At 37.7% G+C, this 19,457-nt stretch overlaps 1 protein-coding gene across 8 annotated transcripts in view; it reads left to right on the top strand.

Moving 5' to 3' along the window:
- Window positions 1-19,457, top strand: part of ankle2 (ankyrin repeat and LEM domain containing 2) — a 90,194-nt gene that overhangs the window by 67,886 nt on the left and 2,851 nt on the right. For all 8 annotated transcript variants that reach the window (XM_069932557.1, XM_069932554.1, XM_069932559.1 and 5 more), the window contains 5 exons: window positions 2,401-2,573; window positions 10,393-10,490; window positions 11,059-11,252; window positions 12,943-13,858; window positions 16,511-16,642. In XM_069932557.1, coding sequence (XP_069788658.1) covers window positions 2,401-2,573; window positions 10,393-10,490; window positions 11,059-11,252; window positions 12,943-13,858; window positions 16,511-16,642 — 1,513 coding nt within the window. The remainder of the gene's footprint in view (window positions 1-2,400; window positions 2,574-10,392; window positions 10,491-11,058; window positions 11,253-12,942; window positions 13,859-16,510; window positions 16,643-19,457) is intronic.

Genomic DNA, 19,457 nt, shown 5'->3' on the forward strand with positions numbered 1-19,457 from the left:
AATGGGAGTTTTTCCGGTTGGCAGAGAGTGGTAAGTGGAGTGCCGCAGGGGTCAGTGATAGGCCCACAACTCTTCATCATTTACATTGATGACTTGGAGGAGGGGACAAAATGTGGTGTAGCCAAGTTTGCGGATGACACCAAATTGAGTGGAAGAGCAAATTGTAATGAGGATGTGGAGAGTCTGCAGAGGGATATAGTTACGCTAGATGAGTGGGCAAAGGTCTGGCAGATGGAGTACAATGTTAGTAAGTGTGAGGTTATCCACTTTGGCAAGAAAAATAAAAGAGCTGAATATTATTTAAAGGGTGAAAAACTACAGCATGCTGTTATGCAGAGGGACTTGGGAGTGCTTGTGCATGAATCGCAAAAGGTTAGGTTGCAGATGCAGCAGGTTATTAAGAAGGCAAATGGAATGTTGGCCTTCATTGCTAGAGGAATTGAATTCAGGAGTAGGGAGGTAATGTTGCAACTGTATAAGGTACTGGTGAGACCGCACCTGGAGTATTGTGTCCAGTTCTGGTCTCCATATTTGAGGAAGGATATACTGGCTTTGGAGATGGTCCAGAGGAGGTTTACTAGGTTGATCCCTGGGATGAAGGGGTTGACTTATGATGAAAGATTAAATCATCTAGGATTGTATTTGCTCGAGTTCAGAAGAATGAGAGGAGATCTTATAGAAACATATAGGATTATAAAGGGTATGGATAGGATAGATGCAGGAAGGTTTTTTGAACTGGCTGAGAAAACTAAAACGAGAGGACACAGTCTCAAGATTCGGGGGAGTAGATTTAGGACAGAGATGAGGAAAAATAGTTTTTCCCAGAGAGTAGTGAATGTTTGGAATTCTCTAACCAAGGAAGTGGTTGAGGCTGCCTCATTAAACATATTTAAAATTCGGTTAGATAAATTTTTACATGATAGAGGAATTAGGGGATATGGGGAGAAGGCAGGTAGGTGGAGTTAGGTCATAAATTAGATCAGCCATCATCGTATTGAATGGCGGAGCAGGCTCGATGGGCCATTTTTGGCCTACTCCTGTTCCTACTTCCTATGTTCCTATCATGTACTTCTGTGGTTACCATTAAATAATAGATTTATTTGATTATTTGAATGGTCTATAACTAGAGGATATGGGATTAAGGGGTTTAGAGTGGATATAAGGAAGAATTTATTTACCTTGTAAATGATTAGGAGTTTGGAAGGGTAGAACAGTCAGAAGTCCTTTCATACTGGCACTTTAACACAATAACTGGTTAACATGCCAGTGTCAAATCGCTCCAGGGATGAACTGCCCAGGGAGGTTGTATCGGCATTGATTTGTTTTGATTCAGCCTACTGGTTCGCTCAATATGAACGAGACAGGTGGGTAGGGGTATGTCGGGTCCAATTAGTGAGGATAGGCACCCCTTTGCGATGGTGGGTGGTGAATATGAAAGGGTGCAGAGAACCGATTAACATTGGTCCAGTGTGAACAGCTGTTCAATGCACTGCCAATTTAGTGGTTCACCAATATGTAAGGGGCTTGAGACTCACACTTTTTTCTGAAAGGAGATTGTTAATTCTTCATGTGTCTTGTGAGTTTTCTCTAGGGGCTCTGGTTTCCTTCAACCCTTTCAAAACATACCAGAGTGTAGGTTAATGGGGTGTAAAATGGGTGGCACGGACTCAAGGGGCCGAATTGGCCTGTTACAGTGCTGTATATCTAAATTTTTAAAAAATCTAGATGACCTCTTGAATCATAAAGACAAAGAAGGCTGCAGACCAAGTACTGGTAAGTGTGACAGGCACGTGATGATCTGTATGGATGGGGTGGAAAAATCCTGCTTCAGTATGTACATGCCTCTTTAGGAACAATGATGTGCAAATTTTGAATCGGTGCATACTTTCCAGTTGTACTGATGTCACCCGAGAAAGGGGTGCTATTCTGTAGGTCCCAGTTGATCGATCTATTTGTTCTGCTTTCAGCTTTTAAAAATATTCATTGTCAGTGCCATTTTGTAGAATTACCTATTAATTTTCATTAAATGCTGACCATAGATTACAATGTCTTGCAATATTTAATTATAATCACCACTAAATGCCTGGCCTTTATTCCATTTGCCATTTTCAGCTATCCTGATAGGGTGTCCATTCCATATATACAGAGTGTGTTCGGATTGGTTTTTGCAATATTGTTTAAATTAAATGGTATTGCAAAAACAACAAATGCAAACACACTGTGTGTGCGTGTGTGTGAGTTGTAACCTATGACCACGTTCTCCTTTGGAATGGCCACCCTAGCTGGTTGGTTTCAATCTTATATTTTTTTCTTTAACCGCTTTATTCATTAGGAATTTTAATTAAAACAATTCTTGTTTGTTTCTGATGCCAGGATTAAAATGACAATGATTTGTTTCAGATCGCTATTACGTGCCATTATTGAGAGATATTGACAACTCATCTCCACCTGTCATTGGTCCTCCCTGGTCACCTGATCGATCAGATAACCAACCTTTGTACAAGCACACTGGTAATCCTAAAGATCCTGTTATGGCAGTTAGGGCATTTGCAGGACCCATGACTCCTTGCAAGGTAGTTTTTTAAAATTACATTTCTTATGTTCAAATACATGTTGACGATACAAAATATGTGAAACACTTTTGTTGGATCGTATATATCTTGGTATAATCCTTAGAATGATGACATATAAACATTTAGGTTTTTATAGTTCTTGGTCTGCATTTGCAAATTAGTTAATCTCCTTAAAGATCTGCATACAAAATAAAGATGCTCATTGGCTATTTGCAATTTTTACTGCTATATTCCTCTTCATTCATATTTTTCCTACATCCTTGCTGGCAAGGATCATGCATTATGGCTTGAAGAGCAGCTGAAGGAATATCAGGAAAGATCAGTGCATAAGGATAGTAGAATCAACAATAGTGTGGAGCAGCTGTGGACAGGGAAACAGCTAACTTTTCTGATCAAAACTTTCTCGTATTGAGATGAAAGTCATTAGATGTTTAAAAGTAGTTCAAACGAAATATTTTATAGATTTTTAAAAATTTCAATAATAACCTTATAGTTCTACAGCACAGAAACAGGCCCCTTTATAGTTTGCGCTGAACCATTTTTTTTGCCTAGTCCCACTGACCTGCATCCAGTCCATAGCCTCTCCCATCCGTGCACCTGTCCAAATTCTTAAATATTAAAATTGAATCCGGATTCACCACCTCAGGTGGCAGATCATTCCACACTCCCACCACCCTCTCTGTGAAGTAGATCCCCCTCAAGTTTTCCCATTTTACTCTTAACCCCAGTCCTTGGGTTTGCCTCTTACCTACCCTCAGTGTAAAAAGCCTATCTGCATTTCTCTGCCTATCCCCCTCATCATTTTTAAAAACCATCAAATCTCCCCTCATTCTTCTACACTCCAGGGAATGAAGTCCTAACCTGTTTAACCTTTCCCTGTAACTCAGTTCCTGAAGTCTAGTAAATCTTCTCTGCACTCTTTCTATCTTATTGATATCTTTCCTGTAGTTAGTGACCAAAACTGCACACACTACTCCAAATATGGCCTCATCTTTTTTTTAAAAATTTTTTTATTTTTCACACTATAAACCATATTGATCAAGTACATACATTTTCCTTCTTAAATATATACAGTGTCGTTTTCTCCCCCCTTCCCTCCTCCCCTCCCTCCCTCCCTACCTCCCCTCCCATTTATTTAAAGTTCAGAATATAAGATGCATTAAACCCATCAAACAATGTTGTCACTCAATAAAAATAAACAAGAAATTCCACTGAGTCAGTTCTTTTCATTCTCTTCTCCTTCTGTCATTTTAGGTGGTAGATGTCCACGGTAGGTTTTCTCTATTATGTTTCATGTATGGCTCCCATATTTGTTCAAATATTGTAATGTTATTTCTTAAATTATAGGTTATTTTTTCTAATGGAATACATTTATTCATTTCTATATACCATTGTTGTATTCTCAAGTTATCTTCTAATTTCCAGGCTGACATAATACATTTTTTTGCTACAGCTAGGGCTATCATAACAAATCTCTTTTGTGCACCATCCAAATCAAGTCCAAATTCTTTATTTCTTATATTACTTAGGAGGAAGATCTCTGGGTTTTTTGGTATATTGCTTTTTGTGATTTTATTTAATATCTGGTTTAGATCTTCCCAAAATTTTTTCACTTTCTCACATGTCCAAATTGCATGAATTGTTGTTCCCATTTCCTTTTTACAGCGAAAACATCTTTCAGATACTGTTGGGTCCCATTTATTTAACTTTTGAGGTGTAATGTATAGCCTGTGTATCCAGTTATATTGTATCATACGTAACCTCGTGTTTATTGTATTTCTCATAGTTCCTGAGCATAACTTCACCCATGTTTCATTCTTTATCTTTATGTTTAGATCTTGTTCCCATTTTTGTTTAGTTTTACCATTTGTTTCCTCATTCTCCTTTTCTTGTAGTTTAATATACATGTTTGTTACAAATTTTTTGATTATCATTGTGTCTGTAATCACATATTCAAAATTACTTCCCTCTGGTAACCTCAGACTGCTTCCCAATTTGTCCTTCAAATAGGATTTCAGTTGGTAGTATGCCAACACTGTATCGTGAGTTATATTATATTTATCCTTCATTTGTTCAAAGGATAATAATTTATTTCCCGAAAAACAATTTTCTATTCTTTTGATCCCTTTTTTCTCCCATTCTCTAATATTGTAAATGGGATTAGCTGATTTTGTGTCATTATTAGTTTTGGTAGTTGGTAATTTGTTTTATTCCTTTCTACATGAATCTTCTTCCAAATGTTGAGCAGATGATGTAATACTGGAAAATTCCTACGTTGTACCAATTTTTCATCCTATTTATATATGTTCAGGTATCTTCTCCCCTATTTTATCTAGTTCTAATCTAGTCCAATCTGGCTTTTCCCTTGTTTGATAAAAATCTGATAGGTATCTTAATTGTGCGGCTCTATAATAATTTTTAAAGTTTGGCAGTTGTAAGCCTCCTTGTTTATACCATTCTGTTAATTTATCTAGTGCTATCCTCGGTTTCCCCCCTTTCCATAAAAATTTCCTTATTATTTTCTTTAACTCCTTGAAGAATTTCTCTGCTAAGTGTATTGGTAATGCCTGAAATAGGTATTGTATCCTTGGAAAAATGTTCATTTTAATACAGTTTATCCTTCCTATCAGTGTTAGTGGTAAGTCTTTCCAATGCTCTAAGTCGTCTTGTAATTTTTTCATTAGTGGATAATAATTGAGTTTATATAGATGGCTGAAGTTTTTATTTATTTGTATACCTAGGTATCGCATTGCTTGCATTTGCCATCTGAATGGTGATTCTTTCTTAAATTTTGAGAAATCCGCATTGCTTCACTTTTATTTGCGTTAATCTTGTACCCCGAAACTTCTCCATATTCCTTCAATTTCCTATGTAATTCTTTTATTGATATTTCTGGTTCTGCTAAGTATAATATAACGTCATCTGCAAATAGACTGATTTTTTATTCCTTCTCTTTTATTTTTATTCTTTTTATTTTATTTTCTGTTCTTATCAGTACTGCTAGTGGTTCTATAGCTAACGCGAACAATAAGGGAGATAGTGGGCATCCCTGCCTTGTTGATCTGCTTAAGTTAGATTGTTTTGATATATATCCATTTACTGTCACTTTCACCAATGGCCCCTTATATAATGCTTTAATCCAATTAATATTTTTCTCTGGTAAGCTGAATTTTTGTAGTACTTTGAATAAATAATTCCATTCTACTCTGTCAAAGGCCTTCTCTGCTTCTAAAGCAACCGCTACTGTTGGAGCTTTATTTCCTTCTACTGCATGAATTAAGTTAATAAATTTACAAATATTGTCTGTTGTTCGTCTTTTTTTAATAAATCCAATTTGGTCTAGATTTACTATTTTTGGTACATAGTCGGCTAATCTGTTTGCTAATAGTTTAGCTATTATCTTATAATCTGTGTTAAGTAAAGATATTGGTCTATATGACGCTGGTGCAAGTGGATCTTTCCCTGTCTTTGGTATTGCTGTCATTATTGCTGTTTTGCATGAATCTGGTAAGCTTTGTGTTATATCAATCTGGTTGATTATTTCCAGAAGGGGAGGAATTAATAAATCTTTAAATGTTTTATGGAATTCTGTTGGGAATCCATCCTCTCCTGGTGTTTTATTATTCGGTAGTTTTTTTATTATCTCTTGTATTTCTTCTATTTCAAATGGTTCTGTTAATTTATTTTGTTCCTCTGTTTGTAATTTCGGTAGTTCAATTTTAGTTAAAAATTCATCAATTTTGTCTTCTTTCCCTTCATTTTCAGTTTGATATAATTGTTCGTAGAATTCTCTGCAGTTTTCATTAATCTCCGTTGGATTATATGTGATTTGCTTGTCTTTTTTCCTTAATGCCAATACCATTCTCTTAGTTTGTTCTGTCTTAAGCTGCCACGCTAGAATTTTGTGCGTTTTTTCTCCTAGTTCATAATATTTCTGTTTTGTCTTCATTATGTTCTTCTCCACCTTATATGTTTGTAGTGTTTCATATTTTATTTTTTTATCTGCCATTTCTCTTCTTTTAGTTGTGTCTTCCTTCATTGCTAATTCTTTTTCTATATTTGCTATTTCCCTTTCCAACTGCTCTGTTTCCTGATTGTAGTCCTTCTTCATCTTAGTTACATAACTTATTATTTGCCCTCTGATGAACGCTTTCATTGCGTCCCATAGTATAAACTTATCTTTCACTGATTCCGTATTTATTTCAAAGTACATTTTAATTTGTCGTTCAATTAATTCTCTAAAATCCTGCCTTTTAAGTAGCATGGAGTTTAATCTCCATCTATACATTCTTGGTGGGATGTCCTCTAACTCTATTGTCAATATCAGGGGTGAGTGGTCCGATAATAGTCTAGCTTTATATTCTGTTTTCCTAACTCTGTCTTGCATGCGAGCTGATAACAGGAATAGGTCTATTCTTGAGTATGTTTTATGTCTACCCGAATAATATGAATATTCCTTTTCCTTTGGGTGTTGTTTCCTCCATATATCCAAAAGTTGCATTTCTTGCATCGATTTAATTATAAATTTGGTTACTTTGTTCTTTCTGTTAATTTTTTTCCCAGTTTTATCCATGTTTGAATCCAAATTAAGGTTGAAATCCCCTCCTATTAGTATGTTCCCTTGCGTGTCTGCTATCTTCAAAAAAATATCTTGCATAAATTTTTGATCTTCTTCGTTAGGTGAATATACATTGAGTAAATTCCAAAACTCCGAATATATCTGGCATTTTATCATTACATATCTCCCTGCTGGATCTATTATTTCCTCTTCTATTTTGATTAGTACATTTTTACAGATTAATACAGCTACTCCTCTAGCTTTTGAATTATATGACGCTGCTGTTACATGTCCTATCCAATCTCTCTTTAATTTCTTGTGTTCCACTTCAGTTAAGTGTGTTTCTTGTACGAATGCTATATCAATTTTTTCTTTTTTCAGTAAATTTAGCAGTTTCTTCCTTTTGATTTGGTTATGTATTCCATTAATATTTAAAGTCATATAGTTCAACATAGCCATTTCATACTTTGTTTATCTTTCCTTTCCGTTTCCTCATCATCTCCTTTCCTTCTTATCCATTTCTGCTTTCTTTTTTTGAAAACTTTATAAGACAACATTTCTAAAACATAAAACATTTCCCTTATTCTCCTATCTAAAATTCCTTTAACCCCACTATCCCCTCCCCTTCTTGAGTTGCCCTTTGTCCCTTGTCGGGCAACCACATCTCCCCTCTCCATTTGGATTTGCGAATTCACTCGCAAGCGTCAACTGATTTTGCAGTGACCGTAACTCTTCCCCACCCAGCCCCCCAGAAAAGATTTTAATCTTCATATACAACAAAGGTCACTCTCTTAATTCCCCCCATACTTCCTTTCTTCCCTTTCTTTCCCTTCTTAGTTCTTACCTATACTCTATTTTTTTTATATACATTAACACATACACATATATATACCTACATACATACATACATATAGTTTGTGGTCATTTTTGTTCTCGTTACATATCTTCCTCTCTCTGTCTGTTTTGTAGTTGTTCTGCAAATTTTCTTGCTTCCTCCGGATCCAAGAATAGTCTGTTTTGCTGCCCTGGAATAACTATTTTAAGTACTGCTGGATACTTTAGCATAAATTTATATCCTTTTTTCCATAGGATCGCTTTTGCTGTATTAAACTCCTTCCTCTTCTTCAGGAGTTCAAAACTTATATCTGGATAGAAAAAAATTTTTTGACCTTTGTATTCCAGTGGTTTTTTTTGTCTTCTCTTATTTTCCTCATTGCTTTCTCCAATATATTTTCTCTTGTTGTATATCTTAGGAATTTTACTAGAATGGATCTTGGTTTTTGTTGTGGTTGTGGTTTCGGGGCTAATGTTCTGTGTGCCCTTTCTATTTCCATTTCTTCCTGTAATTCTGGTCTTCCTAGGACCCTGGGGATCCATTCTTTTATAAATTCTTTCATATTTTTGCCTTCTTCATCTTCCTTAAGGCCCACTATCTTTATATTATTTCTTCTATTATAATTTTCCATTATATCTATCTTCTGAGCTAACAGCTCTTGTGTCTCTTTAACTTTTTTATCAGATTCTTCTAATTTCTTTTTTAAGTCATCTACTCCCATTTCTATGGCTGTTTCTCGTTCTTCCACCTTGTCCACTCTTTTTCCTATATCTGACATGATCATCTCTAATCTATTCATTTTTTTCTTCTGTACTTTTTACTCTTCTTTTTATTTCACTGAATTCTTGCGATTGCCATTCTTTTACTGATTCCATATATTCTTTAAAAAAATATATATCCATGTACTTGCCCTTCCCTTCATCTTCCATTTCTCTGTGTTCTTCCTCTTCTTCTTCTGAGTCCACTCCAGGATCTGTGTCCTTTACCTCTGTCTCTTCTGGTTTTCTTGTTGGTTTGTTTGTTTTATTTTGTTGGGTATTTTTGGTCTTCTTATTTTTACTAGAAGTGTCTTGCTGCTGGTCTTCTTCCTCTGGGTTGGTCATCTGTTGTTTCTTTGATTTCTTTTTACTCTCTTCTTTCTTGCTCTCATTATTTTCTGTGTTTTTCTCTTGCTGCTTTGTTGTGGTTGTCAATTTCAGCTGTGGAGATCGACTCCTCAGCTGGTCCTCCCTCCCGTCAGTGTTATTTTTGTCTTGCGCATGTGCGGTGGCGCACTTTTGTTTGGCTCCATGAGGCATTTTTGTAGTTCCGAGTTCAGGGCTTCGACTGACCTCAGGGAGCGGGCTTCTCTCTCCACGGCGGGCCTCCTCGTACAGGTAAGGCCTTCACCTTCTTCTTCCGACGTCCTTTCTTCTCTTCTTCCCGTTGCTTTTGGCTTTTCTTTTTTCGCTGCCATTTTCTCCACACCTTTACTTTCACTTTATTTTGGTTTTTGTGTTTGTGCCTTTGATTTTTCACTGTCTTTTTTTTACTTTTCTGGAGAGGGCTGGAGTTCCTCGACTGGCTACTACTCCATCACATGACACCTCCCCAAATATGGCCTCATCGATGTCTTATACAACTTTACCTTAACATCCCAGCTCCTATACTCAATACTTTGATTTATGGTCCAATATGCCAAAAATACTCTTTACAACCCTATCTACTTGTGATGCCACTTTGAGGGAATTATGTATCTATCCCAAGGTCCCTCTGTTCTACTGCACTCCTCATTTCCCATATATGTCTTCTTTGTCCTTCCAAAATGCAACAGCTCACACTTGTCTGCCTTAAATTCCATCTGCAATTTTTCAGCCCATTTTTCCATCTTTTCCATAAAGATAGTATTATTTATAAACTATCTATCATTGAATACTATAGTTACTATATCTCAGCTTTCAAATAACCAATAACTTTCTGGAGGAATACAGCAGGTTGACCACCATTTGTTGAGGGTGGGAATGGGGAGAAGGAGCCCTCAGAGATGTTGCTCCTGACTTCATCATGCAGTTTGGGTTTTGTTTGCTTCAGATTGCAACATCAGCAGATTCTTGTGCACCACAGAATCAGATTTGCAAGAGATTGTCAGCTGCTTTTGGACATGTAATTGCAAAATGTTCAACAGTTGTATTTATTGTAACCACATTTTTGCCACTCCCTCAATCCTATCTCCCCAAGAATCTCATTTAATTGGGACTGGTTTAGGTGAGTAATTTTCAAAGGTAAGGCTGTTTTCAAAGAAAGGACCTCATACCAGCAAGGATCTCTAACCCATATACTTTATCATCTGGTCATCCAGGGAGAAAAGAGATAAAATTATTTTTATTTAACTTCCAGCAGATACAATTCATTCGTATTCTTGCAATATTCCACTTTGTTCAAATTAGGCAAGTGAATTTCGGCGAGTATGGAAAACCCCATCCCGAGAGAGTTCAAGCCAGTATAAAAAGGCAGATGCTGAACGAGGCTATGAACGAGTTGGAAGGTAAGCATGTGTCAATGAAGAATTGTAGGAAGAAAGGTTAACACAATAGAACTGAAAGGAGTCATAAAATTGCTGAGTTTTTTTTTGTATTTCTGAATTAATGGAAATCTTATTCTTCAGTTTCCTAACCACACTGATCCATTTAGAGTTAGCGAATTACTGAATCAGTTGCATTGAGCTAGAATATTTCAGCGATTGTTTGTGGCATCATCCGATAGTCTATCAAATAATGATGGTTTACTTCAACAATTAACTAGCTCGTTAATTTTCTATTGAACCTTGCCTAAGCAAGAGTTGGTGTTTTTAAGGAGAAAGAATGGCGAGTTACCCAAAAGAAGCTACATAGAACAAATGCATAATTTAACCTAGTGCAACTCACTCACTACATTAGCCACACACAGTATTTGTATAATTTCTCTTTTGTACACGCAAGTTATTTTCAGTTCTATTAACTGTCATTTAAATAACATACTCAGCTGCAGAAAAAGAAAAAATACTTTTTTTGCAAAATGGATTTTTATCTCTTTCATTGATAGGATTTCAGAAAGTGCATGACTTCTAATTTCAGGAATTTGGCTCATGAAATGGGTCATCCATGGTCTGAATACTGGGAATTTCTTGATTGTTTTATTGATCTTGCGGCACCAGAAGGAATCAGAAAAGTCGAAGACTATCTGAGCAAAAGGGAATCGAGTAAAAAATCTGAACAGAAAAGAGAAGACTTGGATATCTGTAATAGATTTAAAAGTTCTCCTCCAAGTGGTAAGTCAATTCAGCAAACGTCCCTGTGATGATAGATTCTAATAATCTGATAATGTTAACTTCTAGCCACACAGTGTAGTTCTATTCAGCATCCATAAAAACAACACATTGTGTGAAGAGAGTCGATACTCACTTTAATCAACTTGAACTCCAGGCCAGCGGGCAAAGTAAACTTAATCAGAACTGAGTGGTTCAAGTAGGGCAGCCCACAGAGAGTATGGGTATGTCATTTAGAGGGTTAACATTGTGAACAACCATTTCAAAGAATTTGATGCATCACTTTGTAGCTGCTGAAGAAAAGCTTAAGCACAAGGACGGTTTGTGTCTGGAAAATATGTGCCAGAAATTCAAGCTTTGTGAAGGAGAGACTGCATAATTTTGCACTGTTAAAAATTCCCATGAAATATATTTGCGTGTATGTGCATGAGTGGAGGGGAAATACACATGTGTGCCAGCACTTTCTACAAAGAGCAATGTTTGGATAAAACTGTTCCCAATATCAGTTGTATTTGTAGATTTGCTATTTTTACCCACCCATGTCATGCTTTTAATGCTCTTTTAATCCTCTGCTACTGATTATAATTTTTTAAAAATTGAATCCCTATCCCATTAGCTATTTGTAATTCAGTACTTAATGTTCCAATATCAAACGTTCTCCTGTGATACACCCCTCTACTCTAACTTCATATGTTTGGAGCTAATCTTCCCATCAATTTTTAAATTTCTTGCATCATTTCAACAACCTTTCTTAGATTCACTTCTTTAATTGTGGAATTGGGAGTGATATATTAACATGGATTAAGAACTAGCTGTTGGACAAAGAGTGGTCGTGACTGTGGGATCCAGTAACTTACGATCCACATCAATGAAATGTCTGGGCAAACTGTCTCCAAACTTGCTAATAATACTAAACTAGGTCACGTTGTAAGAAGGGAAGAGTAAGAGCCTTCAAAGGTGTACTGACACTGCAGAAGACTGAGCCTCGCCAGTAGATGCAGAAAATAGAAAGGGAGGGTTTTTTTAAATGGCAAGAGATAGTGTTCAAAAGAACCCGGATGTCTTTGTGCACTGAAAGTCAACATGCAGATGCAGAAAGTCATTAGGAAGGCACCAAATAGCTGACTTGCATTTCAAGATCATTTTAGAACAGGATATTTCATGGTGAGATTTCATGTGGATTATTGTGTGCAGTTCTGATCTCCTTACCTAAAAACTGATTTGCTTGCCATAATGGGAGATCAGCAAAAATCCTTCAGGTTGATTCCAGGGAGGTAGGTTTGCTACGAGGAGAGACTAGGCCTGAATTCTCTTGATTTCAGAGAGGAAATCTCATTGAAACTCATGAAATGATTACAGGCTGAATGCTGGAAGGTGTTTCCTCAGGATGAGGAGTCTAGAACCTCAGAATAGGGACAAGCAGTTTGATACTTAGATGAGGAAAGCTTCCTTTATGTCAAGTGGGGTGAATTTGGAAGGCTGTGGATATCATTATATTTCTGGGTAATAAAGCAAATTGGGGAATGGTGGAGGGAAAAGAGCTAAGACCTTGATGGTGGCTAGGACAGTATCGAAGGCCAAATCACCAACTTCAAGGGCACTGAAGAATAATATTTTTAACTAAAGTAAATAATATGAGGGTATTTGTTTCAAGAACATTACTCAAACCTCCTTCCCTCGTCCCCCACCTCAGGTAAAAGCAGTAAACAGAGCAATTCTATCTCCATTGGTGCTTTTTTGGATAGTTTTGAAGAAATAAAAAATAGACAAAATGCTGCATTGAAAGACGGCAGATCAGCAGTGAAACCTGGAAATAGCTTTGGTGCCATTGAAGAAAATGAGAGCCACATTCTTCCTTTCCAACACACAACAGGCAATATGTGTAACCCTGACAAAGATAATTTGACAAACCTAAATGGAGTTGGTTCTTCCATTGATGAAAATCCTGCAGGGCGATGTCCTCGTTCTTTTACCATCCCGAGGTCAGCAGATGATCTTTTCCCCATTTCCAATCTCAAGGCTGATGTTCAAAACCTTTCATTGCTTGATGACAGAGAGAAAAATTTGCTCTCCAACAGACTCATAGAATCTCCAGAGAAGCCCGAGATTGAAGTAAAATCAAAGCTACTAGAGGATAACCCTTCAGTTTTGGTGGGTTGTGACAAGGTCTCTGACACTGTGTGCAATCATGGTACTGAACATGGCAAAGCTGAGTATGATGAGCTGACTGAAATAGAATTGAAAAATGAGGATGAATTGCTTGTGATAAGACCAAACCAGCAGCAGGCTAGAGTGGACGGTGGTGATGAAATCACTGGTCCACTGTCATGCATTTCAAAGATGGCAACGTTACAGCTTGAAAACAAGCAGAACCTTACACAGCACAGCACCTTGTCCTGTCAGACAGATAATTATCCCACTTTGAAGAGGGAGGTTTCTGCACATTGTTCAACACTGGAATCCACTGCAATTGAAAGCAAGCTGAACTCCATGTCTGATATGCAATTGGGAAACATCTGCAGATCATCAGAAGGTAGACAGCAGGTGACATCAAAGCAGACGCCAGGATATTCAAGAAAAGGATTGAACAAAGGGACGTTTCTAGTTGGGTAAGGAACTTGTATTTTGATGCTTTGTTGATGAGAATCAAGATGTGGTGCATTTTCTGGAGACTGAATACAGTCAAATGTTTCATCCTGTCTGGTATGAATATTTATGTACTTTTTGGTATTTCCTGCATTATATAATGCTGGAACATCCTCCTATAATTTCTGCAAGAATAACCGCAATCCATTCAACTTTCCTAGTGTTATTTACTTGAAGTCAAGTCACCTTTATTTATCATTCATACCATGCTTGCATGGTAAAGATGAGATAATGTTTCTCCAGGACCACGGAGCATATTGACATAAATATGTTAGAATGGAAGTTAAACACATTAAAACATATACAATAAATGTCCATGGTACCCAATCCACATATGTTCTGGGAGTTCAGGAGTCTGATGGCTTGGGGAAAATATTGTTGCCCAATCTGGACATAAGGGGCCGAGTGTTGCAGTACCTCCTACCAGATGGCAGAAGTGGAGTCCTTCACAATGTTTATTGCCTGGATCAAGTGTTGTAGATGTCCTTCATGGTAGGAAGGGAGTCCCAAAGATCTTTTTCGCTGACTTTACTATCCTCTGCAGGGTCTTGTGGTCTGAGGAGGTACAGCTTCCAAGCCAGGTGGTGATGCATTTGTACAGGATCCTCTCGATACATCCTCTGTAGAATGTCATGAGGATGGAGGGTTGAGCTTTTGTCCAAGAATCCCCACTCATTATTCAAGTTACTACCGTTGTAAAATAGTTTTAGCTATTGGGATAAGTTCAAGGACAAAGCACTTCAGCATTTTGCCGAATGCTTGACCTACATTCATGAGTTTGAATCAGGCCTGGCTTGGGAAACTCAGCAAAGGTTGACACTGCCCACATCTTGTTATACACTCTACACAGATTTTCAAACAGAGATTGCGGGTTCCCTGCCATGTTCTTTTTCCCAGCCCAAGGGGCAGTGTGAAATGGACCACCTAGTCCTTAATCCTATTGGTAGGTTAAAATGTAAAGATTAAGAACATATCAACATGAAAATTTCTCAATAGTCACCTGCAAAATGGTCATTATCCTCCATATAAAAATACTAATAAATGTGAGCTTTGAGGGTGCGGAAGGAAACTAACTGAACAAAATGTGTGCGGCTCTATGGATCAGTTCTCCTAGGGACTTGTAAAAATAAACTTTTGTTTCAGTTCTTTGTTCATGCTTTAAATGTTCTCTTGGACTATTGGAATAAAAGTTGTCATTCAACAGGATCAGGCACAGTTTCTCATTTGTTCCGTCTCAGACAATGAAAATCTAATAGTGCTATCCTACAGATACTGATTTTTACTTTATTTTGAATCTCGAGTCCAAGCACTCACAGGTGCATGCATCCCCCCATGTTCTGTGCTTTCATATCGAAATGTGAGATGTGTGCAGCTGACCTTCATACCTGTCCCACTCCTGAGCTCTGCTGTTCTGGAAATGGTGCAAATGTCTGCAACACCTGCTCTCCCTGCAGTTAATCACTGCACAGCTTGGCTGCCAATGTGGGCGGGGGGGGGGGGGGGGGGGGGGAGCATGTGTGGGCAGGGTTGTAGCTCTCTGCTGATCCTGACCTACTCAGTGAGTACACAAGCTCCAACCCAGAGATTTATCAGCTAAATAATGGTTCAATAGTTGCGTTCAGGGCTATGAAGAGCTCTGCAGCCAAACAAGAAGAAATGGGAGCTGTAGCTTCCAGCAATGTCTTTTGTGTTCCACACCGACCAGAGAATAGTCCTCAGCCTTGCTGTAGCCCATTCTCAAAGGCAGACTCTCCATGCCAAGCCATGGGTGATTCATTGCTGGATTCACACCAGGTTCCTTACTCCTGTCAGTAATGTATCTGATCTATGCATACAATGCTATGATGATCACCTTTAGAAATCCTGTTCTTGGGAACACATCCTCAAGGCCTGAGTGAAGTATTAGTGCTGCAGTATAAGTTTGATTAAAGCATGTTGTCAAATATCTCTCGATGGTGGTGGTAGCACATGATGCCAGCTCTAGATGGCCATAGAGAACAACCTGTTACTCTCCACAGCAGATGTTGCAAATCCAGATTTTAAAAAAATAATACCTGTGGCAGTGATTGAAAAGGATGATCTCCATGGCATTTAATTTCTGAATCCATTGTTTCAATTTCAGGAATCTCCTTGGAGATTTTGAATTATAGGAATATTTTCTTGGGCACATTTATAATCTGCATTCTTCTGCATGAATATACAAATGCACAGCCAAAGATTGCCTGAAATTTTAAAAAAGCTGTTTTAAAATGATATTCCCTTCTCCCTTTTTGAACCTGGCATATTCTTTGCTGACCAACCTGATCTAAATCCAATTGAGTTCCTTAATCAGGCGCATGTACCCTGGGTGAGGATGAGAGAAAAAAATAACCTTCATTCCTCTCACTGTTATTGAATGTGTCTCTAGGAAGAGTAGCATAGTCCATAGTCTGAATACAATTCCAGGTTAAGTAGCTTCACTTACATTTCCACATGCTTCAAGAGATGGAGAATTGCTAGAAGAAATAATTCAACAAATGATGCAGCTTGAAGGAAAAATGCTAAAATAATATTCTTGCTTGTAGGATTGCATTTTTATCCTTGAAATTCAATGCTCTTTCTTTCACGTACTCCAGAGATGAACCAACTAAGGTTGATAGTGATGTTCTGGCTGCACTGAGCAGCGTTGACGTTGACCCACAGAAGTTCCCATGCGTACATCGATGGAAGGACAGAATGCAGTCTTACTCTGTGTCAGAAATGCAGAGGTAGGTTTTGAAAGCAGTCACATGCATTGAAACACGTGATTAACTATAGAATACAGCTAGCACATTCTCTTCAATAGCAACAAGATTTTTATAGTGACCGAGTTTTACTGAAGTTCAAAACTTTAGAAATAATTGAATCTTGCCAGCCTTGATATAGCTTTTAATACCATAAAATTTGTTTTTATCTTGTTAAAATTATGAAAAATATGTCTTGTGATATGGTGAGCCTGGCAACACTACTTGTGCTCAAATGGTTTTGGTGATGTTGGCTTTGACACTTACAAGGGCATTATCGACCATCTGTACAGTCTGGGACTGATGTTTAATCCGTTTCAAGCAAGGTCTGGATGGGGGAGGGGTTGTTGCTGAGAAGGACATTGAAGTATTTTACTGCCTGACATCCTTCATGATCTTTTATACTTTACAGATGCTGCAATCCCACAAGTGACCCGATTCACTGAATTCATCTTGTCATGGACTTTACAAATGAACCTTCAGATTATTTTCCCAGCATCATAACTTGCATTTCATAAATACCCGATGCATTCGACTTTCCAAAATCTCAATGTCAAATCTTGCAGAACCATTGTCTTCTGTTTGATTTTTTTGTTATTCCTCACATTAATTTTTCTGGCTTGTGCCTGATTCTGACCTCAGGGTCAGGTTCCTCCCACTCATGAAGGAGGTTTTTCCTGGTTCTGAATGCTGATTCTGCAAAGATGTACACGCGTCTGTCAGGTTAGATGGTTACGTCGTCAGTGCTGCACCAGCTGTTAATGTTGCAATTTGAGTTTGTATGTGGCAGCGTGGCTCCATGGTATTCCAGTGTTGCAGACATGTATTCCAAGATAGACACCACTTTCAGGTGAACAAGCCCGAAAGTCAGCTGCAAGGATAATGTCGCCATTTTGTAGTTTGGAAGGAAGTGTTCTTATGTGAGAGTTGTAGGACTGTATGTTTCCAAGAGATTTAATCAAAGATCCCAAATATTTTCTGTGGAATTTGCTACTTTCAGCGGATTGTTTCCTTCCTGTTATATATTCTGCAAAAATACTAAAAGCAAAATTGGACATTGCCATCTGGGTAGCAATTTAGTTAAGGTAGCCATGTAATCCTTGTAGTCACTCAGCAGAACACTAAGTTGCAGTGGTTCAGTAATGGTGCATCTATTTTTGAGTTGTGTGTGTGTTTCTATTGTGAGCCAAATAGTGATGAGTGGCAAGTGTTTCTAACTGTTCTCTTTTATATTTAAGAATGAGATCTTGTATCTATGTTCAAGTTCTGGGTGATTAGTGAAAATTTTGTACTATATTAAAATAACTAAAAATCATGTTGTAGTTTTAATTTGTAAGGAAAAAATGTGCAGTTATTGGCAGCATGAAACCAGCACCACTTGTGAAAGTGTAAATTCGCTGGTGGAAAGAGTATTGGTTGCTTCACCCAGTTATCAGTGAGCAGGTGGATTGTTGCTGGGTTGAATTTTATCTCATTGTGATTCTGATTTATTGTCAGAGAACATATATACAACCCTGAGATTCATTTTCCTGTGCGCATGCAAGAATTAAAACAAATTGATAGTGCAAAAAAAAACTGTACAGTGTAAACATGTAAGCAAACTGATTGAGCAATACAGAGAGAACAAAAAGAAAATCAATAGGTGCATAAGTAAGAGTCCTTAAATAAGATTCTGATTGCGTTTGTCATTGAGGGAGTTTTTCATTGGTGGTGGAAGGGTTGCACCTCAACCTTTTTCCTAATGGCAACAGTGAGAACAGAGCGTGTGGGTCTTTGATGATTGCTGCTGCTGCCCTACGATGGCAGTGTTCTCTTTAGATGTACTCAATTATGGGGAGGAATTTGCCTGTGATGTCCTGGGCTGCATCCACTATCTTTTGGAGGGCTTTACGCCCATGGATATTGGTGTTCCCATACCAGACCGTGATGCAGCCAAGTCAGCACACTTTCTACACCTTTGTAGAAATTTGCCAGGGTTTCTGGTGTCATACTAAACCTCCGCAAACTCCTGATGTGCTTTCTTCATGATGCCATTGCCATGTGTGTTGGGTCCAGGAAAGATCCTTTGAGATAGTGACTCCCAAAAACTTAAAATTTGCTCACAAGGCAGGACAGCACTTCCGCCAGCATGTGGCTCAGGTATAGGAGCTTAATGCTTTAAATCATGGGGCAAATTCTTTGCACCACTAATCAAACTTCAAATGTATCCTCAGAGTATTTACATAATGTCACATACAACCCTTAGATTATTTTTCCTATGGGCCAGGTAGAATTTCTACTTATTGGTATCTAAACTGGACTCGAGAAGAAATGTAAACAAACTGTGCAAATACAGAAAAAAATTCAGTCAGAAATAATGTGCAAAGTAAATCCATAAATAAGGCTCTGATTGAGTCTTTTGTTTTGTTATCTGGTTGAAAGCTAGTAACTGTTCTTGGACCTGGTGGTAAGAGTCCTGTACACCTATTTCCTGATGGCAGCAGTGAGAATAGAAACCACTGCTCAGTCCTTTGAATCATGGGACAAATATTTTTCACCACTAATCTTCTAAAATCAAATGAACCACTCAATAGTGATTTGAATTCAAAATTATAAGATATTTGTCATCAGGATATCTAGACTCAATGGATTGCACAGGTTGCTATTATCTTGAGAATGAATTGTGTACTATTTCTCTATTTTTACTTGATAGTGTGAAAGTGCCATTGCTTGGACTGCTGTTTATTCTTGGGCATCCTTTCAGTGGCCATGTTTCATCAATCATGTATTTTTAAGTTGGTCTTTACTGACTGTATATAAA

Source organism: Narcine bancroftii, chromosome 4, assembly GCF_036971445.1.
Source record: "Narcine bancroftii isolate sNarBan1 chromosome 4, sNarBan1.hap1, whole genome shotgun sequence".
NCBI lineage: Eukaryota > Metazoa > Chordata > Chondrichthyes > Torpediniformes > Narcinidae > Narcine > Narcine bancroftii.